General features: G+C 40.4%; 1 protein-coding gene across 7 annotated transcripts in view; it reads right to left on the bottom strand.

Annotated features, from left to right (window-relative positions):
• The window catches only part of IGF1 (insulin like growth factor 1), an 83231-nt gene extending 55749 nt beyond the window's left edge, over nucleotides 1-27482 (bottom strand). For 2 of the 7 annotated variants that reach the window (XM_070507165.1, XM_044745787.2), the window contains exons 1-2: nucleotides 27344-27482; nucleotides 8477-8633 (exon numbers count right to left, since the gene is read on the bottom strand). In XM_070507165.1, the coding sequence (XP_070363266.1) occupies nucleotides 8477-8627 (151 nt within the window). In that variant the 5' untranslated portion in view covers nucleotides 8628-8633; nucleotides 27344-27482. Of the gene's footprint in view, nucleotides 1-8476; nucleotides 8634-11316; nucleotides 11430-13093; nucleotides 13439-27343 lie in introns of those variants that run through there. The other 5 variants (XM_014835028.3, XM_014835025.3, XM_014835026.3 and 2 more) reach the window with 3 other exon arrangements.
• Between the last annotated feature and the right edge of the window lie 259 nt (nucleotides 27483-27741).

Here is a 27741-nt window from a genome sequence, read left to right on the forward strand (position 1 = left end):
GCTGAGGCTGGGGGCAGGGAGGAAGGAGGAGTGAGGAGGCTGAAATCTGTGGTGTCCCCAAGTCACTTTCATCCAGAATCGTAACTCTTGGTGCTCCTTTCCCCAGTTTCGTAGATAAGCAGGAGCTGGCTGCAAGTGAGTTGGCACAGCGCAGACTTTCTTAATCACTTGCCTCTGATGAAAGACCCATTTCATCAGGGTAAATGGCACGGCAGGAGTACCATCTTCCCAGCAATATTCACAGAATTGACTATGAATAACAAATTTTCAAAGTTTAAAAAGACCCCTCCGACAGGCTTTCTAGTACCTCATTAAGATCACGGATGAAAGAACAAAGTCCGGAGAGATTCACAGAGTGTTTGCTTGGAAATCTGCAAAAAAATCAGGTGTAAATTTCTTTTGGCTTGGGGCCGTCAGAGAAATCTCCAGAAAAAAAGCTGATCCAAGAACTCGTCAGCCTGTTTCAGATTTTCCAGGAGCACAGCTTTGCTAAGTCATTCCAAAGCGTTTCTACCCAAGTTGACATTGGAGAGATTGACCAAAGAGTCAGAATAATATAATATACAATAATAGTCTAAATTGTGACCTTAAGTGGACTTGGAATGCCTGAAGCACATCTGAAGGCTTTGTGTACTGTATAGGAAACAGCAGAGAATCATTTCAGTTTGTGCAAATTTCTCCAGCAAGGGAACAAAAGTGTTAAGTCTCAGGTGAGTTTAATGTAATAAAAGAGCCACCAAGCTCTATGTTCATTTGAACCAGTTTGATTGGAGACCTCTCCTGGCCATTTAAATTTACCAGGTAAGTGAGAAAGGCCCAGTTCAGAAAACAGAATCAACAGTGTCTTCTCCCTCTGCCACTAATTAGCTCTGTGACCTTAAACACGTCATTTCTTTCTGAGTTTCGTTCTTGGTGTTTGGCCAGATTATTTTTCAAGGGCTTCCAAGCTAGTAGCAATCTTCAATTTTACTTCCTTTGAACAATTAGGTAGTTTTAAGGGGGATATTAGAAAGATGTATATTTAATCAGTAATCAGGTTCTTGGGTGCTTCAGCATGCCTTTTTTTTTTTGCATGGAAATCCTTATCCCTACAGAACGCCTGAACAGTTAATGCAAAAGGTTTTAATTTAAAAGACTGTGTGGTCGCTGCTGGTTGCACAATTTCTCTTTGTGTCCATGCTGCTGCTGATCAAATATTGCAGAGCCCTTAATTACCTTCGGACAAATGCAGAGGGCCACGTGCAAAAGTTCTGGGCAATTCCATAAAGCAATACGCCAGATGTAAAGTGAAGGGTTTTTCTTGGTATTTAAGGTTCAGTGAAAAAGTAAGAGGGGCAGCTATGCCAAGAATGAAAAGCCAGAGCTTGCCAAGTGCTTCTTTAAGTGGCTTTAGCCAATGTGAGACTAAACAGTGCATTAAATAGGCATACAGCTTACTGCAGTTAAGGAATTGCATGTCAAATAACAGCTCTTTGCTATGTTTTAAACATGATCTTGCCTATAGATAGAGACAAACAGAATGCTGTGTTGTCATCTCCTTAGTCTAACAGCTAATAAGGCCTGGGGATTTGAACTTTCCAGGCAACCCAAAGTAATTCTTTGTGATGTAAGAGCTTGCTGATATTTCACGGAGAGGTGTAGGATGGAACTCTGCCAGGGCAGCAGCTCAGTGCAAAAACAATTTTTTGCCACCATGGTTGTCAGAGACGTCTGGCCGCATAAAAGAGCAAAGGCTTTGTAGCCTGTTATTGAGAACAATAAGAAATCTCCTTGGAAGAGATCTTGTGCCTGTTTTCAGTGTGTCTGATTCTTTGGTGTGGGCTGTGAGATCAGAGGGAAGCCTGCTAGAAGGATGAGGTCGGCTCTTAACAGAGGCCCTGAGGAATGCTGGCATGGTACATGATGTCTGGACAGTGTATATGGAGGCTCAGAGAATGTGAAGAATGCCAAAACTCTTGGAGCCAAAATGGCAAACCTACCAGCCACTGAAGATACAAGACATTCCAATACTAGTGGTCTTCAAACAACTAGTTGAGTAATACCAGCACAGGTGGAGCCTTGCATCCAAACCCCTGGCTGTTCCCACTGCTCCCTTCATGGTCAAGCTGGGGAACTCTCTTCCTGGTTCACTATCTGAATTATGGTGCCTTGTGACCAACTCTCCTTTACTACCTCTCTCATAGCACCCAGAGAAAGATCCTGGGTCCAAATAAACAGCCCTTCTTCAGTAGGTCTTTGAGAAAAACCAACAGAACTAACAGCTGCAAGAAATGAAACACTTGAGGTTTGCTGGCAGGGGAAGAAGTTAACTTGAAGTTGGCCAGAGGAGGGCCTTCCTCAGATCATACTGCATATCCGGGTGCTCACAGGTGAGCTACAGTGCTCTGTCTGATTGGAGTCCAAGATTTCAGTCTGTGAACACTCTTGAACAGCAGCAGCTCTAATCAGAGAAGACTTTTCTTGTTCACCCTGAGGAAATTGTATTAGTATTTCCCAAATTTTTCTAGAAGGTAAAATGTAGGGTCATTACATGGATATCTCCCTCGTGCCTCGTTTCAAAGGAATGTTCAGAATCAGCAGAGTCACCTTGGGGTTCCTGCTTCTTATCTCTCAGAAGAGGACAGGGATTTTGGCTAAGCTACAATGCTTTGTGCCTCTAAACAATGTGAATGGCCAGATGAACATGCTTCTCGGAGATAAGAGACCTTGACTTTGGTTCTGGATCCATCCAGTGAGGTAAGTCACAAAATCTCAGTGTCTCATATTTCTCATTTGTCCAATGAAGCAATAATGATTGCCTTCCAAGACTGGGGTAAAGACAAAATAAGACAGCTGATATAACTGGATTTTGAAAAAGTAAATATACTAGTCAAACATTAGACGTTCTTCCTGTTACCGATATTACTATGTAACTATTACTACTAATAACAGGTTTTATCAGCTACCCATAAGGGGAGAAAATGAGTATATAATTGGGCTGTTCACATACCTCAATGTTTGCAATGGACTCTGCGACTGATCCCAAATGAGAATAGATAAGTATAGTAGCTAACGTGTATGGTGCTTACTACATGCCAGGCAGTATTCTAAGTTAATATGTTCTGATATATCAACCCGTTTAATTCTAACCTCAGTCCCATGAGGCAAGTCTCATTTTACAGATAAGGAAATTGAGGAACAAACAGATTAAGTAACTTGCTCAAAGTCACCCCCAAGTAAGTTGCTGAGTTGGGATTCAAACCCTGGATTCCTGGCAATAGAGACCATGCTCTTGGTCTTGAACCGTTCACTCTCCTGCTTCTTATAATTCTCCATCAGAGAGGAAGGAGATGGTCTTGAAGACCATTAGAATGTCAAAAAAAATTATTTTCTAATTTTGCATAGAAACTATTACTTTCTTAGTGGTCCCTTTGTCTTCTTGGGCATATTTAAAGAGTAGCAGCAGGTACTTAGGGTTAATAGTAAAACTCACTGTTTTTCTTTAAGAATACCTGTGGTCTATTAGCTTAGGGGTGCTAATGAAGTAAGGGCCATAAGGTCAAACCCCACATATGCCAATTAGTTTCAGAAAGAAAAGCTTTTCCACAGCCAGTGACTGTACCTAACTTTGACCAGCTGTCGTACAAATGCATGGCTGGTAGGCTACAAGGTACCAAACCAAGGAATGCAAATGGTGCAGCTCAAATCCAGCCCCACTCAAAGCAATGCTAATTGTGGGTGAGTGTATCTTTGAGTGCCCCAAATTGTATAATTCGGAAGGGAGTATCAATAGACTGCAAAAAAGCTTTTGGTCAAGGTTTAGAAGTTTATAGATTCTTATTTGTCTCCTCTAATTTAGTAAAAACTGACCTACTCGTCCTTACGTTCCAGAGAGTGAGAAAATGCCAAGATGAGAACTGTAAGCTGCTCCTTCCTAGCAAACAAAAGTGGCAATCTGTTTTCATGAGGCATGTGCTCCTTTGGCCAGATGACCCGAGTGTATTTGGTCATGCCTGAGCTTCGATTCCATCCCTGAGGGGTTGAAACGCAGCTTAAAACAAAAAAGAAGCTGGATCCTCTTTCTTTAAGTAGGTGTAATCTCCTATCTTTGGGGACGAACAGAAACTATGTATAGAAGATAAAGAAGATTATAGTTCTTTGGTCACTACTTAAATCCAAGGTTCTCCTTTCTTGAATAGCACAAAATCCTTGTTAATTACAACCTAGACTACGAGTCTGTTAAAGTTAGAAAAGGTCATTTACTTTAACAAAATCTCCTTGTTTTATAGACAAGGACATTTCGGCCCAGGAAGTTTAAATGCCTGCCAAAGTCATATAGCTAATGAATGACAGGTCTGGGAGCAGTTTTCTGAGCACTCTATTTCAGATGAAAAAAGCTTAAGTTAATAATAATAACCTAGATCTAGGAAGGTTGTTGCAATCAATAACAATGAAATTCATTGCAAAGTTTCCCTTAAACTCTGTGAAACAGTATGGTTTAACACATGAAGAATGCCATTCGTTTATTCAGACCTGTTCTTAATAACTATGCATTGGAAGTATGTTTTACAAAAGCTATAAATCTGAAATAGCCAAAAGGGTATCCAACTTTCATTTCTAATTGATTTACTTCTCCTTTTTCCCAGACTGCCGAGGTAAAGCATATACAGTTTATTTAAAGGACTGTTTATAGGCTCTTAAAACTAAAAAGGACCCCAGAAACTTGCTTTCTTTTGGTTGCTCTTAATTGAAACCATCCAAGATGGTTGGTTGTCTATCAATTTTTGAAGTATCTCCAAGGAGGGAAATTCCACAAGCCCCTAAAGTGCACGTGAAAATGGTTAATCGCCATAGCTGTCAAAAATTATATCTACGGCAAGCTTAACTTCTCCTGTTTCACTTGAAGTTCTTTTCCTCTTGCTGTTTCATGCAAAACAAGGTTATCACAAGTCACTTTACATGAGGGCTCCATCAATCTGGTAAGATAATAGCTAGCTCTTTGCCTTTATGCTACCTCCATTATACTACAATTTTTCTCAAAGGATTATGAGTGTGCAAGACTGGTTGATATGCTCTCTTACTATGATGCATAGGGAAGAAGCAGTAATTAGCTTTTCATTGGAACTTTCGTTTCATAAAATGTCTGGGGAAGCTGCATTAATTATAGAGGAACTGCTCCACTTATTCCGGGAAGACGTTCACAAAACAGATAATCTGGAAGGCTGCTTCCACTGTGCTCTAGTGGACCTTGGGCTTGTAGAGAAATATGAGCTCATCCACAACACTGAGTCAATCTACACAAAATAAGCATTCCAAAACAATTTTATTCAGAATGGTTTTGTCTCTAACAGGGTTGAAAAACCTCTCCTTGTTAAACATTATGCCTCAATGAAAAAGATATATGGAGGCAATTTGCTTTTAGATGTTTGAATTTCAAACTAAGATCAGAAACTGCCTTCCACTATTAAAAGAAAATCCATGATTTGAAGCAGCTTAAAATAAAAGGCACAGCCTCAAGAAAACTTTGAAAATAAGGGTAAAAACAATAATAAGAGTCAATTGACAAGGGATAGACTGCTTTCCTGTAAAAAATATTTCAAAGACTGTAAATGCTTCAAGCTGACTTCTCCACACACAGTAAATCTCAGGGGACAAAAAGGAAACTCAATGACATTTGTTGACAACAGTTAATGCCTATAAGAATAATTGGCTCAGACACAAAACAGACCATCAATGTAGCTTAGGGATGACCAAAATGCAGCTTCTAAGTCATTGTTAGCATACATTATATTCAATTGAAAAAAGGAAAAATAGTTTTATCAAATAGCTGGGTAAATATGAGGCGAGAAGAATTGTCCAAAGTACCTGACAAACCTAATTCTTGGTGATTCTAAAGACTGAGATCCCAAATGAGTAATTCCATTCTATTCGCTTGGATTCAATTCAATTCAGTCCCAACAGTTCAACAATCAAATATGAGACTTTACTATATCAGCCAGATATTGAGCAGATGCTGCGATTCAATGGTAATTAAACATGGCCTGTGGCATCAAGGAGCCCATTGAGAAGGTAGATCCTAGTTAGGTGATTTTAAATAAGGGACAAAGTATTCAGGAAAGGCATAAAGGACTATCATCTATTCTCCCATGATTATTTTTCTCCTATGACACTTGATAATACTTATGTGCATATTTCTTTTTTTTACCTCCCAACTAGACTGTGAGTGCCTTGAAGGTAAAGTCAATCTCTCATTCATTTCTAGGCATCTCATTCATGCCTAGTACAGTGTCTTACACATAGCAGATGCTCCATTAGTGTTTTGATTTAAAGACTTTAAAGGGGCTAACTTCTCTTGGGCAAAAAGGATTGTCCCGTTGACTACAAAGTTAATAATAATACTTTTGTGCACAAGGATCTATGTCAGACAAAGAGTTTACCTGAGTCACAGAATTCTACAAGGCAGAACTGATGGAACATAGACTCTCAATGACAATACTGACAATAATAATACATAATTTGTAAAGCCACTTTCTATCCAAAGTCATACTCTAATCAAGAGTTGCTGTATACAACCTTCCCCTTTCAAGTTATTAAAATAGAATAAAAAAATCTTTTCTAAAACTTGATCATTAGAGTAACAGAATGAAAGAAACTTTTCACTATTTTGAAACTAGTTTCCATTGTTGTTGTCCAATACTCTTAAGTATCTATGTGAATATGCATAAGTATCGTATGTTTACTTGGTACCAAATCATTTCTTTCCATTCTCATTTTTTGTCATCTAACGCAAACATCACAGGCGTAGAAGGATCTAGTCTCCATGCACTGTGCATAGAACTCCTGGAGCATGTCGTGCTGAACATCACAATTCAACACGGCACACAACAGAAGATACTTGTGGGATTGGCAATCACCTAGTGAAGCGGATCAAAGGAAATCGCACAAATGGATTACCAAGGCAAAAAATAAATTCCTCTTGAGCATAATACGTGAGAACCACTTATTCATTTTTTAAAACATAGATCAGGAGCAGCAAAGTAGAGAATAATGACAACCCATTGTTGGGTGATGTTGATGTGACATATGCCTTCCATGAGATATTTTAAAGTTAAAACCAGTCTGCTATTTGAAAAGCGCTCACCCGATGAACTCATTCATCTGCACTGAACAGAGAACTGGATAGACTTGCTTTATTACCAGAAAAAGAAATGAATTCACTCAATTAAAGCATTGGCTGGAAACAAAGAGTGAGAATCTGCCCATTCAAATAGTAGGAAGCACTTCTCATTCTCTGTCACTAGTTGTTTACAGGCTATTTGTCACCAAATCTACAATGAGTCCAGATCATCAGTCCACTTATAAGCCTCTTCTTCCCGTTCCCTCTACCCATCGCAGACTGCTATACACAGGCTCCTCCCCCCAGTGACACACACACACACACACCCCACCTGGGAAGAAGATGAGAGAGACCTGAAGTGTGTGAGTCATCACAGGAGCTATTCAAAGCTTAGTGGGTGACTGAGGTAAGCTGTCTCCACTTGAGCGGTATGAACCTCTAAGAATGATTCATGCTCACAGAGGACCTGAGCGTCAGTTTCCTGGAACTCTCTAAAATTCCAAAGAATTATATAGAATGAGCATCTGGCTTTAAATCTTTCACTGTCCTGTAATATACAATGAGACTGGTGCCTCTGAGGTAGACTCTTGAAGGGATCAGTTCCCTCAGGCAGCACTGACTTTTGTTTGGGTTTGTCATTTGCAAGCGTTGACTTGGCTGTCTACTTGTTATTGACTGTCGACTTCTTAATCTCCTGAGACCTACTCTGGGAGAAGTGACCCTGCACTTGTCAGAAACCCTTTTCCAGATGGAGATATCACCAGAGAGCCCCAGAGAAGAGCTACGTCAAAGGAAGGCAATAACAAAAAAATCAAGGTCAGTTTGCACAGAGGGCAAATTAATATGGCATTCCAGTTTGCATTTAGAGACAGCCTATGTATTTGCAAATGTGCCTTGGAGCGAAGTTCACCTTCTGTCTTTTCCTGGTGATTTCATATGGCATGGAGACATCTGGGATGTGCCCCCTTCATTCTTTTTCCAAGTCCACCTTACTATTTTAGTCCAAATTACCTAGCACTTAAAACAGGCCTACATGTTTCCATGTGTTTATATTTGCACCCACAGATCTCGAAAACAAAACCCTCAATCCCCCAGGGTCGCTTGTCCCATCTTTTCACCGAAAGGAATGGAATAGTGAAGGTAGAGTATAATAGTTGCAGGACAGCTCAGCAGAAAGTCGTTAAAAGACAAACTGCTAAGGAGGAAAATTCCATCCTAAATCTGCAAAACCTGCCACAGTCCCGCTGAAACACTAGGCTTACTTTAAGGTGAGGAATCTCGGAGGCTGAGGATGGCTGCCAGCCACGGGCAGTTATTCAGTTATTCACACACTCCCTGCGGTTGTAAATCCACAGAGCAGTGAGAGGGAGGGCTACTTACTGAAATAAAAGCCCCTGTCTCCACACACGAACTGAAGAGCGTCCACCAGCTCAGCCCCGCAGAGTGTCTCCGGTCCAGCCGTGGCAGAGCTGGTGAAGGTGAGCAAGCACAGGGCCAGGTAGAAGAGATGTGAGGAGGACATGATGTGCATCTTTACCTGCCGAAAAAACAGAAGGAAGGTCTTGTTTCCTCCTTGGTCCTTGAAAGGGGAGGGTGGGGGTGAGGCAAGGGTGCATTTACCCCGGCATTCCATTACTGTCATGAATCAAAACTATGCTTCAGAGAAGAGCAACAGAGTGCATGAGTGACCGCAGGGTGGTGTGGACTGAGCCCGTCTTGGCATCATCAACCTGTGTTGAATGCCCTTGCTACTGTGGAACCTTGGGGAAGTCCTCCCTGAACCCCTTCTTTATGGGTTCCTATTACGATTCACTGAGACAAGATACCTAGAAACATTCACTATGTAAATGAAAGATGCTATTATTGCAGTGGGATCCCACACCCCTCAGAGATCCTGGTAAACCTTTTGAATGATCAAAGGTTAAATTGTGCTCAGTTCAGATTTGGGACCAAATATGTTTTATTAATTTAAATACTCCAAAGATTGTCCATCCCCAGATGGCATGTGCATTCATTATTGACCAGAATATTAAATTAACCAGAACATCATTCCCCAACTACTGATTAAAGAGAATTTACTATGGCTAAAAATGGACTTAGGAAAATACTATAAAGTGTTATAACTTTTTTTTCACTTAGAGAGACAGACTGAGAGACAGAGAGAGGAACAGAGAGAGACAGAGAGACAAAGAGAGAGATTTCTTACCTGGGGGAGAACAGTAGTTAATACAACCACATGTGGAAGTGAAAAAACAGAGACAGGAAAAATGTGAAGATATAAGAATGAAATTGGCTCACGCTAAGTAAACCCTACTCCTTCTGCATTCTAAAGTCGCTTGTGTCAAGCTCAATATCAAATCAACACATATGTATAGAGTGCCTTCTGTGAACAGGGCACTGGGCTCAAAACCTGAAAAAAGTCTTCTTTTTTAGTCATAGGAATTCTGACTTCATCTCTTGGAGGGACTTATGTGTCACTGAATCCATTTTATAGCAAAATATATTGAGGGACCCCTGGTTGGCTTGACTTAGCCAATGATAGACAGCCAAATGGCAGCCCGGCCAGAAGCAGGATTCCTGTGGCTCAAGTCTCCATCCTTACTCTCTGTAGTAGAAACAACGCTAAGGTGATCATTAAGTTTTTCCATATTGCTACTTGTGACACAAAGATTTCTTCCAGGAAGCCTCCCAAGGTGAGTAGCTTCAACTCTCTCAGATGCATTTACTTTCAGTGGCACTGGAAGAGTCACCAAGAGGATGTTGATAGAGAAATCCTACCAACAGGGTCATGGGGTTACACTGGAAACTATCATTATCAAAAGAGCCTTTTTTGAATATCACAGTAGTGATAGGTCCATTTCACCCCATCACTTTTGGAGAAATGGACTCAATTCTTTTATTCTGACCAGCCTTCTTGCCCTCCATGAACTCTCAACTTAATGGCTCTACATCAGTGGCCAAGTTTGCTCTATCATTTTAATTAAGATTTCCATTTTTGTGGCCAGACCTTTAGTTCAACAATTGGGAAAAAATATAAACCCCTGATTCTCATTAACACAACATACCAATTTGCTTAATGCTTGTAAAACAGTTGAAGATGAAAAGCGCCCTCTATTTGCAAATCATCATAAATAATGGACATAAAACAGAAGAGGAGGTGAAAACTCAACTGAACATTTCTTCCATTTTCTCAATAGGAGCTCTACATGGAAGGCCACCTCCATGTAGCCAAAGCCAGTGGGACTGCTAGAAACAAGTTATCATCCAATCCTCAGTTTTCTTAGTTATAAAATAATTAGTAGAGGTTTTCCCCTTCAATATTTCCAGTGGAAAACTCAACAAATCCAAACCAACTGGATTTCATTGCTCTTTTCAAAAGAGCAAACTCATAATTGATCTTACAGAATATAGCCCACACTCAGGCAATGGGCCAGTTCTAGAATGTATATTATTCTACCAACTCTATTTCTCCACCCCTCCCTTCCTTGTTGACTTTATAGTAAGGCTGAAGGTCAAGCACCTGCAATTGTAGATGCCTCTGAGTTCTTCAGTTCTTGTGAAATCCAGGGGAAAAAGTACTCAACTTATAGTCTTAGTGAATTGAGAATTTCATTAGATGTCAAATCTGTATTTTTAACAGTTCTTTCTGTATATCCCATTTAAGCCCAGCAATACATACAAATCCCTAGCATTTGAGAACTTAAGATTTATTTCTTACAGATTTTTCTTTTTCTTCTTATGCTGAGTTATGTTGTCAGATAAATATCAGCACTTATAGTTCTAGGACAAGACAGAACCTCTAGTGCGTTTTCCTTTAGTTCAGGGAACAGTCCAGCACACCCACAGAGAACCAGAGAATTGATCACATTATGTTCCCAAAAAGAAAACAAGAACGAACTTGCTTAGGAGTTAAAAGTTTGAAACAAGTGGCCCCATATGTTCACCATTTCCTTGGCCTTTTATTTTGCCAAATACAAAAGAAATGAAAAGAGAGAAAGGAAAGATATACTAGAGAGAAAGGGAGGAAGACCCAGAAGGAGAAGAGAAAAAAGAAAAAAAAAAGTAGAGCCCTCTTTCTCAAAAATCATTCCCAAATTCAAAATTTAAAAGACTTTTCTTTTTATCTTAAATAAATGGAATATCAATTGATTCCAGATGTCTGGGCTACAATGAAAATGCCCGGCAAAATTTGAGGGCAATAGTCATAAGAAAATACTCACTGTAGGTGTAACCATTTTTGTTTGTTCCAGATCTTTTACAGCAGGTCAGGGTGGGTATTATGAGGCTGATGTGAATTGAAAACTGAGGACTTAAAAACATGTGCTGCTTTGTGGGTGGGGTTTGTGAAAGCATCTAGTTACATTTGGACACCCAGGCAGGTATACTATGAGCCTGGGTAAACTGCCTTTTGTCCATTCAAACAATGAACAAATTGCACAGCTGGGATTTGAGTCAATCTTTTCCCCCCAATCAAGCCACCAATTTCCATTGTGTGCTTATTGTGGCCGCGTCGCACAGTGACCCAAGCTCCAGTCCTCTCCCTCACCCGCTTCCCTCTGACTCAAGCACTTGGAAATGTCTTGAGACTCAGAGTACAAATCACTTGTGAGTTCTGCCCCTGGGCAGGACACCTCCACTCACTGAATTACGTTTGAAAGACCAGCAGCTCCCTCAAACCACTTCCTGCTCCGAGTACAGGAAAAGGTAACAACTTATTGCTAGCTCTACTTCTGAAAAGTTCAGCATACACAGCATGAAAGGTTCATTGGGAGACAATTTTCTAAACTTGTAATTAATGCAGAAGTAACACTCCACAGCCTCGTTTCTGATCATCTCAGCAGGGAGACAAAACCCCCAGCTGTCAGACCACCTCGTATATATGTCTATTAACTTCATTCCTTTTAAAAGCAAGGTAGCCAGCCTGTGTCTTAGCATCTCAAGGGCAGCAGAATCAGGTGCCTGACAAGGATGTATCCTTAACTCCTAAGCCACTTATTGACTAAGAAAAGTCCTAGTGGTGAGTATTTGAAAGCACCGAATGAATTGAACCCTCAGGCAATTGCATCAGGGAGCCAGTGACAGCGGCTTAAAAGTGCTTGCAAATTGGAAAAACACAAGTCTTGAAGGATATAATTTTGCTGAGAATGGAAACTTGATCTAGAGCCAGTGATTGGAAACGAGAAGTCGGTGCATTGACAACGGCAGCCAAATTTACCTAAAGAGACTTTCCAACACCGAGTATAAAATCAGAGTTTTACAACACAAAACCCCAAGTCCAAACTTTGCCTATGCAAGTCCTCTTCAAAAGATAAAACTTGGACAAGCAGTTGCTGGAAAGTTTCCGCTTTCCATAGCCAGTATGCATTTGTTTAAATTATATGAATATGCAAGGTCAGCAAGAGTTGTCAAGTTCTTTCTCGTAAGAGCAAATTAAACTTCACTCTAACTTTGACTCTCTGGGCATAAGTGCAGAGAGTTCCGGGACCTTAGCTCCAAAGATCATATTTGAAAGTTTTAATATCTCTAAAATGAAACTTCATAGGTGGCATGCCTTGTAACAAAGTCCTGACAAGTTACACACACACGCATACGTACACACACACTCATACACACATGAACATGGTCTTAAAAAAAATTCTGCACCTGCACACAAAAAAAATCCAAAAGTTCATAGCCGTGCTCTATAGCCCTTAACCATATAGTAGACAGGATTTAAAGGAATCTTCTCTAATGACACCACTGAAGCCCTGCAGAAGTGGAGGATTTAGCATAAGTACCTTGCAATAGTTTCTACTCATATAGATATCTGTGCAAAGGCATCCATCTCCCGGAGCTATTTTCTCAGATCCCACAGAATTGCATATTCAGCAATTTATAAATAACTCCCAGCTCCGAAACAATGAAAATTCTAAAGTGAATAACATTTCTAGGCAGAAGCAAACAGTACACAATTTAAAGAAAATTCCCCAATGACTTCAAAGAGTAAGAAATATTTACCTTCAAGAAATCACAAAAGCAGCACTTAAATAATTGGGTTGGAAGACTGCTGATTTTTCCCATTGCTTCTGAAGTGCAAAGTCTGGAAATGAATTGGTTAGCAGGAATAATGAGGCAAAAAGAAATCCAGAGAGATGGGAGATGTTGAGAGCAATGTCACATTTCAATTTTGAGGACTTTATTCCATTGCGCAGGCTCTATCTGCTCTGAATTTAGCAGTGACAGTGAGATTTAGCAAACAGAAGAGGGATTTAGAGAAAATCCTCACATTTATCTACAAAACACAGACACTGTAGACAGGAAACAGCTGGGGGAACATTTGCCTTCTCTCTCTCTCCCTCTTCTGGCAAAGTTATCGAGTAAGGACTTTTTTGGGCATGGTGACAAATAACATCATACCTTTGCATTTTAAAACTAGAGCACAGAAGCATTTTTTTCCCTTAAAAGAATGTGTGTTAGTGACAGGGTTAGCAGACATTAAAATACTGATGCTGCCACAGAAAATAAGGATCCGTTCTCTGATTAACTTTCTACTGGCCATGAAGACGCACACATCTGCGAATACACCTTACCAGTACTAAAGGAATATACGTGGAGAATGGGCAAGCAATTTTATATTTTAGAGCAAATGCAAAATGAAAAAAGAAAGAAATGAAGAAGAGACCATCTCAAGCAAACCTTACAATTTTAACCCTGAAATGACTGGGGTAAACTAGATTGGAAGGTAGCCCTGGGGTGACCCCTTGTCCTAGTTGCCAAGCGAGGGGAATGATCTCATTTCCTAGAACCTAGAAAAGGGGCAGGCAGCATTGCAATTGGCTCCCTTTCCGACTCTGTCTCATGCTTTTTGCCCGATACAGGGCAAAAACTTTGCTGAGCTGTAAAGCCAACTGAAAAAATAAAATAAAATCTTTTTCTTCCTTCCTCTACTAGGCTGCCTATCACTCCCCAAGGGAAGGGCACCTGAGGGGCAAATTATTTTCCTGTTGTTCATATTTCTCTGCATAACCTGAACCTGTGTGTGTGTGTGTGTGTGTGTATGTGTGTGAGTGAATTTTCTTTCTCCAATTTTTGTGTATTCTAAATAACACCAGCTGGCTAGCAATACCCTCTCAAGGGTTATGATGTCATTCAAATCCCTCAACTGGATGAGTGGCCAGCGACATGGTCCAAGCCAGCTGTTTCGCTATTTATAATGTATACTTGCCTTTGCCATTGAGAATCAACTTCTGATCTTTTGTTGATACAGTTTGTACCAATTTCTCTTTGGTTTCGAGGTAGTAGATAAGAAAGTGGATTGTGAAACAAGGTTGCAAAAGCCCAGATCAGACATACCATGTTCCCTAGATGTCCATCCAGGCATGGTTGCCCGGGGATGGTGGGAATTACCTGGACCTTGCATATCTCCCTGGTGATTCTCAGGGGATTCGATGACACTGACACATCAACTGAAAGCAGAGGTCTACTGGAAACCCTCATCTGGATCTTTATGTTGTCCTGTGGCCAGAAAGTTGTTTGCAGAGGTGAGTGCCCTCAAAGGAAAGCCTGATTAGTTTTGAAAGGGGGTTGAGTATGGTCAAGTGTGTGTGGTTAGTAACTTGTGGCAGTTTTTACCTTCTAGAAATAAAGGGTAGCAATCGAGAGTTATGCCATTTCAATGGTGCACATTTTCTGCACCATTTAATGAGTGCCTACTATGTGCCACACTACAGGCAGCATGATCAAAGTCCCATAGGGGCCTTTAGCTGAGTGGCAGAGACAGGGGAAAATGTCATTGTCAAGTGGTGAGTATGTGCTCTTTTAAAAATATGACCAGTGCACACTGAGAGGGAGTGACAAATTCTCTACAAAGACAAGGAAGTGAAATCCTTTTGAAAATCTAGAATGAGGGACGAGAGATGTATCATGTGAGGCTTTGGGGTACAAGGTTGGGAAGTTCCAGTGGATACAATTGACCTGAAGACCATACAAATATGCATCATCAAGAGGTGGCCCAGTAGGCATCAGCAGTTGGGGACGCAATCCCTGTACTTAAGGAATAATCTAAGGCTTCCTTTAACAAGCTCCCCTTCATGCTCCTGTGACTTGATTTACCAAAAATCTTGTTTTTCTGCAGCTTTCGTGGATCATGCCCTTGTGGAAAACAAAGTCCATCCTCCTCTCGTGGGCTTTGATGATATACATTGTATTGAACCAAAGAGCTCCATCTATCTCCCAGGTAGAAAGAACTGTAATTTTCAAGCATGCAGGGTCAGATACTGGCTGGAGTCTTGATGCTAAGTGCCTCGCTCCACCGTTGGGTACCTTTGAAGGTGAAGGCTGGGACTTTCCCACCACAGTTTTAGCATATTTTAATCATTCCAGGATGTCCTAGAAGGTTCCTGCATTTCTCCAAGGCTGTAACCCAGTCTGATGTCCACTCTTGGCACCTACTGTGCACAAATCACCTTATCCTCAACCATTTCATGTGAAAGGCTGGTTTGGGAGACAGAGCACATACTATTCCATCAGACACTGTGACCTGCGATATCGACACACTGACTCACAGTCTCTTGGTTTTATAACCCCAATTACCCTTAAAGGATAATTGGGTTTTAATTTATGTCCCAGTTTTTATGTCACAATCAAAGAAAACTGAAATTTCAGGGAGTCGTAATTATCATCAGCTGTGCTGTGGAAACATTCCGATGTGAGCTCTCAGTTTCCAATAGGGAAAGCAATTTCCTGAAGTGATTATTGTATATTTCGATGTGGAGAATAGTCTATATTTCTAGGTAGGGTGAGCCAGCAACAGAGCAGGGCAATAATTCCTAGAGAAATGGCCATTCTCTTTGCTAATTCCAGGTGTCAATACGAAAGCAAAGGGCAATAAATGTGCCCCATAATTACCTTTTAATGACTGAGTGCTGTACCTGTTTAGGAGAAAAAGAAATGAATGCACCTAAACTAGAGAGTTCAAGGAGGCAGTAAATCTGATCCCCAAGTCATGAAGTCCCATTGGAGAGAAACATACTAGGTCATTCTAAAATTACTGAATAACTATGTCATCTGCTGCCTGGAACAATCTGATAGTTAGATATGTGTGCCACCAAAATAGCTAACTGCAAGGATGCGCTCATCATGAGAACATCCACTCCTGGAAATTCAGAGATTCACAGTTTCACCTTTTGCATGTATAATGCCTACGGGATATAAATAACTCTCCCCTACAGCCGTCTTCTTGAGTAGCATATTTGCATAAAGCTGCAGCCTCAGAAGGCTCCTGACACCTTTCTTTAAAAAAAAAAAAGTTCATCTCCTTCAAGAGCAGGCTGATTGAGATTCACAGAAGGGGTGGGCAAGGCCCAGTTTGCACTCTTTTTGCTCAATCCGTGTTCCCAGTCTTCCCTGTGTCAACTGCAGAGGAGCTCATCCAAAAAGTTATTTAATATCCACGTGCAGTAGGGCATATTTACAATTTATTTTATTAATGTTTTGCTGACTCCCAAGGAAAGCTCAGAATGGATATTAGGAGGTAAGGGGACTTTGGAAGCAAATAAAGGGTGAGATCTAAGGTTCTCAGGCCACCCACCAGGCCAAGAACTTGAGGAAACTGTTGGACATGTCTCTTGGATCATGGTGTGTAGGGAGGGAAGGTCTGGGAGTCTATTCTCTGATGTTTGAGATCAACAGCTTGTCAATTTGAAATGTGAAACTCAGGAAAAGGCCGAACCTCAAAAATACAACATGCTGCTGAACAAGGGGACTAACGTCAGCTCCAAAAGATCTGCTCAGAAGGAGCTCTGTTATTCCTCAGAAATATCTTCTTTAGCTCAGAGGAGTTGCTCTAAATCCTTAGAGGAGCATTTTCTCCACAGCTAAGGAAAACAATAACAGGGAGAAAAAATCCTCTCACTAAAGAAATCAATGCTTTCTTTTCGACATCAAACTTGGATCTTATTTCTTCTAAAATGTCAAAAGGGCAAATACTGAGAACAGTCAGAAGCAAAACTGTTGTGGTTTTGGGAGCAAAAGAATTCATCGTAATGGCAGACGAGGAGTCACTGCATGGGGCGAGGAGAGCTTGGGGAAGTTACAGAAGCTGAGGGCTCACCACAATTGCCCCAAGTTGAATAGAAAGTGGGGAAAGGAGACACGAATTCCAAACTTCAGGGGAGTACCACAGGCGCGCTTTCTTCTGGAATCGAAAAATGTGCGCGCCCTCTAGTGGGCTGCGGGGAAACTGCCACCGCAATCTCAACCGTTGATGTGTGTGAGGCGTCGGAAGGAGCAAGGCGTTTTGAAAAACTGAATTCAAATATACTTTAAGCTGCACCTATCTTTAGTTCTATGAATCCTTTTGAAATACGCAAGCCAGGTATTTGATTCACTAGTTTTAAAAAGGGAAAGAGTGGTAAGAGGAGAAAGAAAGATCATAAACGTCGTGAGGGCATGGATGTCTTTGTGGCTGTATTCGCAATACTAACTCCTGGTGTGGGCTCAAAACATTTTGTTGAGTGAATGAAGGTCTGGAAAATAAATAATGATAAAGGTAAAATATTTGACATAAAAAAAGGTAATAAGCTTTGAGAATGAAAGTAGACCATTATCTTGCACCATACACAAAAATTAACTCAAAATGGATTAAAGACTTGAATCTAAGACCCCAAACCATAAAACTCCTAGAAGAAAATATAGGCAGTACACTCTTTGATATTGGTCTTAGAAGGATCTTTTTGAATACCATGTCTACTCAGGCAAAGGAAACAAAAGAAAAATAAACAAGTGGGACTTTAGACTAAAAAACTTCTGCAAGGCAAAGGAAACCATGAACAAAACGAAAAGACAATCCACCAAATGGGAGAAAGTGTTTGCAAACCATATATGTGACAAGGAATTAATCTCCAAAACATATAAAGAACTCATACAACTCAACAACAAAAAACCAAACAACCCAATAAAAAATGAGCAGAGGATATGAACAGACATTTTTCCATAGAAGATATACAGATAGCCAATAGGCACATGAAAAGATGTTCAACATGACTAATTATTAGGGAAATGCAAATCAAAACTACAACAAGATACCACCTTACACCTGTGAGAATGACTATTATTAGAAAGGCAAGAAATAACAACTGTTGGAGAGGATGTGGAGAAAAGGGAACCCTCATACACTGCTGGTGGGAATGCAAAGTGGTACAGCCACTATGGAAAACAGTATGGAGATTTCTCAAAAAATTTAAAATAGAAATACTATACAACTCAGCTATCTCACTACTGGGTATTTGCATAAAGAACTTGAAGTCAACAATTCGAAGAGGTTTATGCACCCCTGTGTTCATTGCAGCATTATTCACAATAGCTAAGACATGGAAGCAACCCAAGTACCCATTGACTGATGAATGGATAAAGAAGATGTGGTGTATATATATATATATATATATATACACACACACACACACACACACACACACACACAAGGGAATACTACTCAGCCGTAACAAAGACAAAATTGTCCCATTTGCAACAACATGGATGGACCTTGAGGGTATGATGTTAAGTGAAATAAGCCAGACAGAGAGAGAAAACCCCATATGATTTCATTCATATACGGAAGGTAAACAAACACATGGACAAAGAGAACAGATTAGTGGTTACCAGGGGGAAGGGGGTTGGGAGTGGGCAAAAGGGGTAAAGGGGCACACATGTATGGTGATGGATAAAAATTAGACTATTGGTGGTGAGCCTGATGCAGTCTATACAGAAACTGATAAATAACAATGTACACCTGAAATTACACAATGTTTTAAGCCATTATGACGTCACTAAAATAATTGAAAAAATACGAAATATAAAAAAGATAAACTTTGAGAATGAAATGACCAACTTCCTCATTTTATAAATAAGAAAAATGAGGAGGGCAGGTGGATAGAAAAGTCACTTAAGAAACAAATTTAGGTGCTGGCAAATGAACCTCAAATCCACGTTCTCTGTCTGTTCTGCACTCTTTCTACTGCATCATTGTTCAAAATGTGGCCCATAACACTGATGGTCAAAGACAGGACATTTAAGAATCACATAAGTGTGCACATGGTTCAATTTTCAGTTCTCCTTCCATCCTGAATTTAGTGAGGAGGAAGTCTCTGGTGGGTGCTAGTCTGTCTTCAACACCTCTCTAATCTTTGCTAATCTTCCTTTTCAACAAAAAGGAAATGGATCTCAAGCCCAAAGTCTTTGCAGGCAGTGGTTTTGTCCAGAATTTAATAATACTGTTGTGTTTGTATGGTATTTATTTTTAGGAATAACTTCTACTTAGGGCAAGGGATGCTGTTTCTGAAATAGATATTTTAAAGCCTAGTTTTAAAATATATGTATCTAAGTCTTAAAAAATCAATTTAAGACAAAATATTTTTAAAGTAAATAAAAAATATTACAAGTGGTCAACGGTTATGACAGAAAATATATGATTGATGTTTGAATGCCTGGTGTTTGGGAATTACTGCAGTATAACATGTCATGTGTTAAGGAATAAAAGGACATAACCATCACGAAAAAGCAGGGAGCAAAGACACTGCATATAAAAAATGCCATCATATAATTGTATTAATTTTGTTTCTTGATAATTTAGAGGCACTTTAGGCTCACACTCATTTTTTGTTCCAGCCTTTCATAGAGTTTGGACATGTTGAAAAAGGCTGGTGGAGTGAATAATATTTGAGTTAAGTCTTGAGGCATGAGTTCATCTCCACAATGGAAAAAAACAGTGAAGGCTATTCCAGGCAGAGGGAACAGCATGGATAAGGTTATGTAAGAATGAGGTGGTTCCCAGGGTTGGGGTGATGTGGATGATGAGGCTGTAACCATACTCTCAGACTGCAGCACCGTAGAGGCCCTTTCTTCTCTTCTCCCCATCAGTAGGCTTCATATAGCTGAAAGCCTGGAAAGCAGTCTTAAATCCCTCCTGATCCCTCTGTTTACAAAGATTTGTATGTAACTGAATCTGTGATTAACTCTGGGAATGGCCTAGTGCCTCAAGGTGAATATGGAACAACGGTCCTGGGTTACATTATAACCTAGGTCAATCTGAGCAGGCCTGGGTAAGAAGAACTGAGGTGTAGATTGATCACCCAATGCTCTTGCCAGAGACTCCATTTTGAAAGATTTAATCGTAGGGTTTATATTCTGATAAGTAGATTTTAATGGAAAAACGAATTGATTACACTTGATAAAGATTTTCCACAATAAGAGTTGAGGCAAAAAGGTCTTGTTTCTGGTGAGCCCTGAACTTCCTAGAAAAACTGGTTCATCAGAGCATGCCACTCTTCACGTGGGTCAATTATGGAAGTTCTTAATGTGCTCTTTGAGAGCGGGGCACACAGCCTCCAGCCTCAATCTTCTACTTAAAGATGGCTGCAGGGGAACATTTCAGACTGCTTCCTGTTAGGGTTCTCTGCATACACAGAAGTTTGAGTAACCAATGGAAGAGGAGACACAGAATCTATGGTAATGATCCCTCTGGTAAGCACATACCCTTGGAGACTGTACCTCATCCTTTGTCCAGCACAGACCCTTGAGCATGGAGTGAAGATGTTCCATGGACATTTTGCAGACACTCAGATGTACCTACAACACACTGCTCTTTGTCACAACATCTTGGTGAGTCTTCAATTTCTTTCAGAGCTCAAAATAAATATTTAAAGCCAGTTTTATTAGTCGGGGTTCTCCAGAAAACAGAGCCAACAGGATCTAGTCATCTATCTATCTATCTATCTATCTATCTATCTATCTATCTATCCAACCATCCATCCATCCATCCATCCATCCATCTATCTATCTGTCTCTACCTACCTACCTACCTAGAGATTTGTTTTAAGGAATTGGCTCGTGCAATTGTAGAGGTTTAGCAAGGCCAAAATCTTTAGGGTAGGCTGCAGACTGGAGACTCAGGGAAGAGTTGCAGTTTGACTCCAAAGGTCACCTGCTGGGAGAATTCCCTCTTCTTCCAAGGAGGACAGTCTTTTTCTATTAAGACCTTTGACTGACTAGATGAGGCCCACTCACCTTATGGAAGATAATCTGCTTTCCTCAAAGTCTATTGATTTAAATGTTAATCTCACCTAAAAAATACCTTCATAGAAACATCTAGAATAATGTTTGACCAACTATCTGGGAATCGTGGCTTAGTCAAGTATAATTAACCACCACACTGGTGGTTCTCAGAAGGTACAATCATTGGTCCTCCCTCACTAAAACTGAACAATAACGACAGTCTTCTCCCAGTTGGAGAAAAGAAATCTCAAGTTAGTGGATTGAATTTCCCAGTTCTAACTTTTTCTCCCATACATCTTTTTCAAACCTTTGGCTTCTGCACTTACTGTTCCCTGATCATTGCCAAAAGGAAGTCACAAGGCACTTGCCTTGGCTATGTCATTGATATTTTACAAAGATACTGCTCATTGATGACAAGAAAATAAAGTGTTTTGTTTTGCCCATCACTAAGGAGAACGGGTGTGCATATAACACACACACACACACACACGCTCATAGCACTCAAACACATACAGCCAAACACACATAAACATATGTGTTTAGTTTCTCTAGATAATAAGAAGTGTGTTCATTCTCTTATTTAAAAAATTGCTGTTTAGACCAATGGAGAGAAGTTGTAGGCCTATGGTGATGTTGGGGTGAAATGATGTCCTACTCTTTGGCAAAATAGAGAGGGAGTTTTCCCACATGATTCTGTCCCCAGAAACTGACTCTATGCCTGCCTTATGGGGGCCATGACCCTTTGAATAGCAGCATGACAAGTGTTTTTAACTTTCTTCTTAATACTTTTCTGCATTTTCCATTATTATTATTTTTTATATTCAGCTATATTGCTTTTATAGTCAGGAATAGTCTCACAAAACAGTTATTAGAAACATCATTGATAGGCGCTATCTGTCCTTAGTATTGACTGAATATGTAGCATGTGCCTGTGTGTCTGTGTATTTAGTGACTCAGTTTTACTTCTTTATTCTTGAGAGCTTTTGATTCTCTGTGATTCTTGTCTTGGTCTTGGCTTGTTTCTATGACCTCTGTATGTGTTCACTCACCAAACCTCACCCTCATTCTTCCACTTTCCTTTAAAGTTCAGCCTCTTGCTCTCAATTGGCCCAGCGTTGTTCTAGATTGGATCGATGAGTTCCTGGATTATTGCACGAGCTTCTCACCAGTCTTCCCTCATGGCAATGTAACTAATTCTGGTTACTAGGAGCATCTTCCTCAAATGCCATGTTCATGTGTTTCACACCTACTGAGAGTCCCTTGTTCACATCTAAGTCTCTCTCCTGCCATTCAAAACAGTCCCTTCCTCAGTGGCCTCCTCCCTTGCTACGGCCCATCATGACTTCTTCATAACCTGTTATTGTTCACCAGCACATCCCTAGCCCCAGCACAGTGCTTTGTTTTTAATAGACTCTCAATAAATATTTGTTGAATAATGATAACAACCACTAGCATTATTGAGTATCTTTTATTTTCAATTCCTTATTTCATATTATTTTAATTATCCCACTTAATTCTCATACACCTCAATGAAATAGATACTCCACTACTACTTTCATTTCAAAGTGCCTGATGCAGTTCTTGGACATATCAGCTTCTCAAAAATATTTCTTGGATGAATGAAGAGAAAAATGAGTTAGGAGAAGTTAAATGATTTGCCTCATCTCCCATGGCTGGTAAATTACAGAGCTAGGATTCAAATTCAGGTTGGTATGATACACAATTGGTGTAATACATGGCTTACACATCTTTATTTGAGGGATGATCTCTTTCAATATTTTGTTGTATAACCCCCACATTCACCACAGTACAATGTTGCCCTTTCATTGGTGCTCAATAAAGGGATAGTGCTGAACACAAGTTTAGAATAATTGTATTAGCCATTTTCAAAATAGCCAGGCTGAAAAGTTCAGAGGTGAACACTTAGGATGGAGTCTGGTTACAGCCATATTTGGAGCATTTTAGGAGAAACTAACAATGAAAGATTATGTTTACTGGTCTTCATTTGCACCACTTCCAGTCTGAGCTACTGCCTCAGAATACAGAGAGGAGAAAACAAGTCCCTACAGATTTCGCACTGCATTCTGTCACCTCTAATAAAACAAAACAACCAACCAGAAATAGAATTAATTCAAGCAAGCAGAGATAGACAATTATTCTCTAGAAGCAAGAGGTACAAGAGTCCAAGCCGGAAGAACAGGCAAAGGCTGCCCCTGATGGGAAACCACTTATACCTATACTCTATCAGCTGCGGGAACAGAGGGTAGGTTTTCTGGGGCATAGTCTTGCTTGAACTTTAGATGTGGGAACTGCAATAAAGCAACTCACACTGCCGAACATCCATCTACCAAATCCCACTCTGATTTAGATTAACTTTGTTCTGATGAAACATAAAGGCCTTAACATTACCCACTTAATGACAGTTTATGCTGTACTTCTTAGAGTCCTAGAAGCTAAGGCAAACTCAATCTCTGGTGTCTATACTTCCTAGAGTTCGGGAAGCATCCACAAGTTGTCATGGGATAGATAACATAGCAAATCCCTCTCAATCTGCCTTAGAATCTGTGCAGCTTGGGGGTTCCCAGAAAGCTGTTGCTTTTCCTGTCTGGCAAGTCCCAAATGGAGTTTGTGATGGTTTAGGGACATTTCCTAAAGTCTTGCTAACTTTCCTGCATTTCAAGGCAGAATGGTTTGTCCAGGTTGTATACTCACTGATTGGTACTTTGGCCTTTTGCTCCCAGCTATTCTTTATGATCTTTTTTATCCCCCTTCTTTCCCTGGCTAATGAATACTAACTGAACTACTTCCCTTTAATCAACTGTTCTCTAGATTTACATCTTTGATTCTTTCCAAGGAAGATGGTAACTTCAGATCTGGATCTTACCAGGGCTAGAGTACCACCGATCAATGGCAGGCTCCTTCCCAGCTTGGGTTCCCATCAAGGTGGCAGTCCCACATCCTGGATGGCTGGCTTCTCTGCAAGTTGCCAACAATGTTGAGTTTACTCTGTGCCTTTGGAAATCAGGAGACATCCAGAGGCAATTGTAGCATTTGCAAAGTTTGGAGAGAAGATGGGGCTGCTAAGTGAAGGCTCTGTTTTTCCCAAGAGGTTATCTAGGTCAAATCTTCCAACATCTGGACTTTTCCGACCCACTCACTTTTGTGGATTTTGCAGATAAAGCAAATGTTTTCAAACCACAGACAATTTGCCAAGTGTTGCTCCCATGGACAGCCTCAGTGGGGCAAGGGACTCTTGTGACCCAAACCTGATCAACTCTTAGGACCCAAACACAAAACAGACAAAACATAAAACCCAATGCTCGTGGGGAATGAAGGGAATCTTTTCAGTGGGAGAGAAGAACCAGGAACAGACATTAAGTGTAGCCAGGAATAACCAGACAATTGCGATTATCAGCGTTTAGCACTAGTGGTGATAAATTTACACTTTTGCGGTTTATAAATAACAATTCCACAGGATCTTCATCGAGCCCTTTTGAAAAATTTCAGTGGCAACCATGTCCCTAGCATGCCAAACCCAGGGCTGTGTTATCCTACATAAGAAGGATTTTCTTTGTGAAGGGAAAGCCTGAAACACATGTCTGGAAGACGCAACTCATCAGTTGGGGCAGTCCAACCACCCACACTGAAGCTGGGGGTCACCTCAAATTATAGAAAACTTCATTCTCTTCAAACTACTAGACTATGCTGCCTGGAGAGTAAGTTTACACAGCTCAGTGTCAAGCAATTTGGTTAAGTCCAGAAAATGGGCAGGAAATGCCAGGGCTAGGCTGACATGAGTGCTCTGAGCTACAGCATCACTTTGAATGGGACTATTATTTACTTTCTTACATAAATGTCATGTGGCAAAATCATGCCTTATACAAACCAGCTGAAGTGTGTGATGTAACCATGTTAACACGTTTTTATAGTCTTGAAAGAACGCAACGGGATTGGGTCTATCAGTAATCATGTAAAGAAGCCGAGTATACATTCCAGATGTTCATTACAGCCCAATCATTCGCTGGGAGCAAAGTGGAGGCTTTCTCTTTGCTCAGGAAGTCTGATTTTAGTAATTGAGACAGAGACACACTTGAAATCTGATATGTTTGGAATTATAATGCTAAATCCCATAGTCCCAGTTAAGTAAGTGTGTGTGTGCAAAGCAAAACAAACAAGTGAAAAGCAGTGGGAAGAAAGAAAGAGAAAAAGGAAAGAAAGAACAAGTGAAGGCAATACAATGGGACTTTTTCATCTGAGAGCTTTCTGTCCCAGTTCTGCCTCACAGCACCATGCTTATTTCTACTGTCCAACAGCCTTCGCTGGAAAGGTCTAGGGGCATGGAAAGTGAATGCAGATGTAGATCAGCTCAACTGTATCACCGAGTAACTGACCTTTGAAAAATCAGACCGTTCAGTGTCCTGCATGATCAGAAAAAGAAGCTTTTATTTGTTGCATTGCTTACATTTCAAAATCTCCTCCAAAAGGAATTAGTTCTAAGCAACTTCTCATGAGTCCTCTTAAAATCTGTTTAGACTTTTTCACTATAGATGTCTGTTTCACATGTTCATATGCTGGAGGGTAATGTATTGAATCACACCGGCTTTTTTGTCGAAGTTCTTATGGAATCAACGCAACTCCCAAGCCCTTTGCAATTCCACCTGAACTGATCTTTGCAAATAAGTGTACCTCATATTACACAACTCCTTCTGTCTCTCTGGCCGTATTGGATGACTTACTACACTCCAGACATGCTTTGTCCTGCTTGTACCTTTAGCTCCTGCTGGAGTATCTTCACCCCCACCTCAACCCTAGCCCTTTTGGCTGAAAATTCCAGCACATTTTCCACTTGTCCTCCTTCAATGTGCCTGCCATCTCTGCCTTACCCCCACCCCTGCACCACCTAGAAGTGATGACTCATCCCTGTGAACTCCATGTCCCTTTGTCTTCTCCTCTTGTATGCATTTATGTATGCATGTAGATGTTCATTCATATATTTATTCATTCATTCATGGAATAGGTATTAAGCATAATGGCAACATGCTAAGAAGTAGAAATACAACCTATATTATTTTGTCTATGTTTTTCTACCCAGTACGTGGATTAATTAATTACGGCACTGACCCACTTTGAAAAGAGGCCTCCTAGAAACACAAGGGGAAACTCTGCTGTGGGCACTAACTATGGGCTTTCACTAAACAACATGAACCCAGAGTAATTTTTTTTAAATTTAGGTAGAAAATAGGCTGGACTCAAGAGACGGTAGATAATTTAAAGTTGAAATAAGATTAGAAACATAAGAATCTAGAGGTAGATCTTATAAAAAATTGAACATGTAAAAATACCTGTTATAGTAATCATGGTTTAAAGAAGCAATAATAAAAACTAAAATCTCAAGTTGCCTCAAACCACTTAGCTGACAGAATGAGCTTAGTACTACAAGCTGAATCAAATGTTCTTATTCGAAATTGTAGTTTCTATGAATTGAAAGCACAGAGGTAGGAAACAAATATCCAAATGTTCTCGAAAAATGAGAAAGCAAATGGACTAAGAATAAATCTCAGTTAACCCGTCTAAAAGGTAGAGATAAAGGTTTTGCTGTATTTGCCATGGGCCAGATAACATTTTGTCATGCCTGCCTGGCGACATTATAACGAACGCAAGTAAGTCTTCCAAAGCAACCTCTGAAGTCTGATGTCTACATGGAACAGATGACTCTCCTGTCTGGATATTTGCATCTCAGTTGGTGCCCTCCTGACCATGACCCCCAAGCCAAAATCTCCAAGCCAAAAAGTCCCAGGAGCTCAAAATCAGCCATCCTGAACCACATTCTCTTCTTGTGTTGGCATCAGGCTTGTGAGCTCTGCCCCACCAGGACAGCGTTGGATTCTAGAGAGGTAGCAGTTATGGTTCTGATTGAATGCAGTGAGTATTCATGGAACCTCTGCTATGCACCCAGCTCCTTTGGAAGGCACTGTAGGGACATAAAGAAATACAAGACATGATCTATGACCTTGAGGAGCTTGCTATCTTGTTTAAGAGATGCTAAGCATAAAAGAATTAAAGATGATATAACCATGGAGTGTTAAATTGAACATGTGATCAATTGCTAAATTATGTGATTATTGTTATGTCTTTATTGCTATGGTGGGCAGAGAGGGAAGAATGGGCCCTTAACCTTGCCTGGCAATCACACTCCATTTCCCTTGTCTGTTCACTCACCTGCCCTTGTAGATGGCTGTTTCAGATCTCTTCTCTCCCAAATTCTCTACCACTTCCACCATCATCTTCACTCTTAGCTGAAGACTTTACTTCTTGTTTCATCGAAGAAGTAGACGTAGTTAGACTTTCTGCAAGCTCCTCCCATAGTATTCACTTACCCACCCATTTTTTGTCACCATGTATATTGTTTTGTTTCCTATTAGTAGCCATAAAAGTCCATGCTCCTAGTTGAGGCCAACTGCCACTTGCATCCCCTTTGCCTCTTCAGGGACCTCACTTCAGAAATTTTTCCCCTCTCCTGTGTTCTCAGTTCTCTCTCCTGCATCATTCTCATCCGCACATAAATATGCTGGCCCTTCTCCCATCTTGATTCTCCTTCCCCATCTAGCTGCCACCTC

The sequence above is a fragment of the Equus asinus genome, chromosome 4, assembly GCF_041296235.1.
Source record: "Equus asinus isolate D_3611 breed Donkey chromosome 4, EquAss-T2T_v2, whole genome shotgun sequence".
NCBI lineage: Eukaryota > Metazoa > Chordata > Mammalia > Perissodactyla > Equidae > Equus > Equus asinus.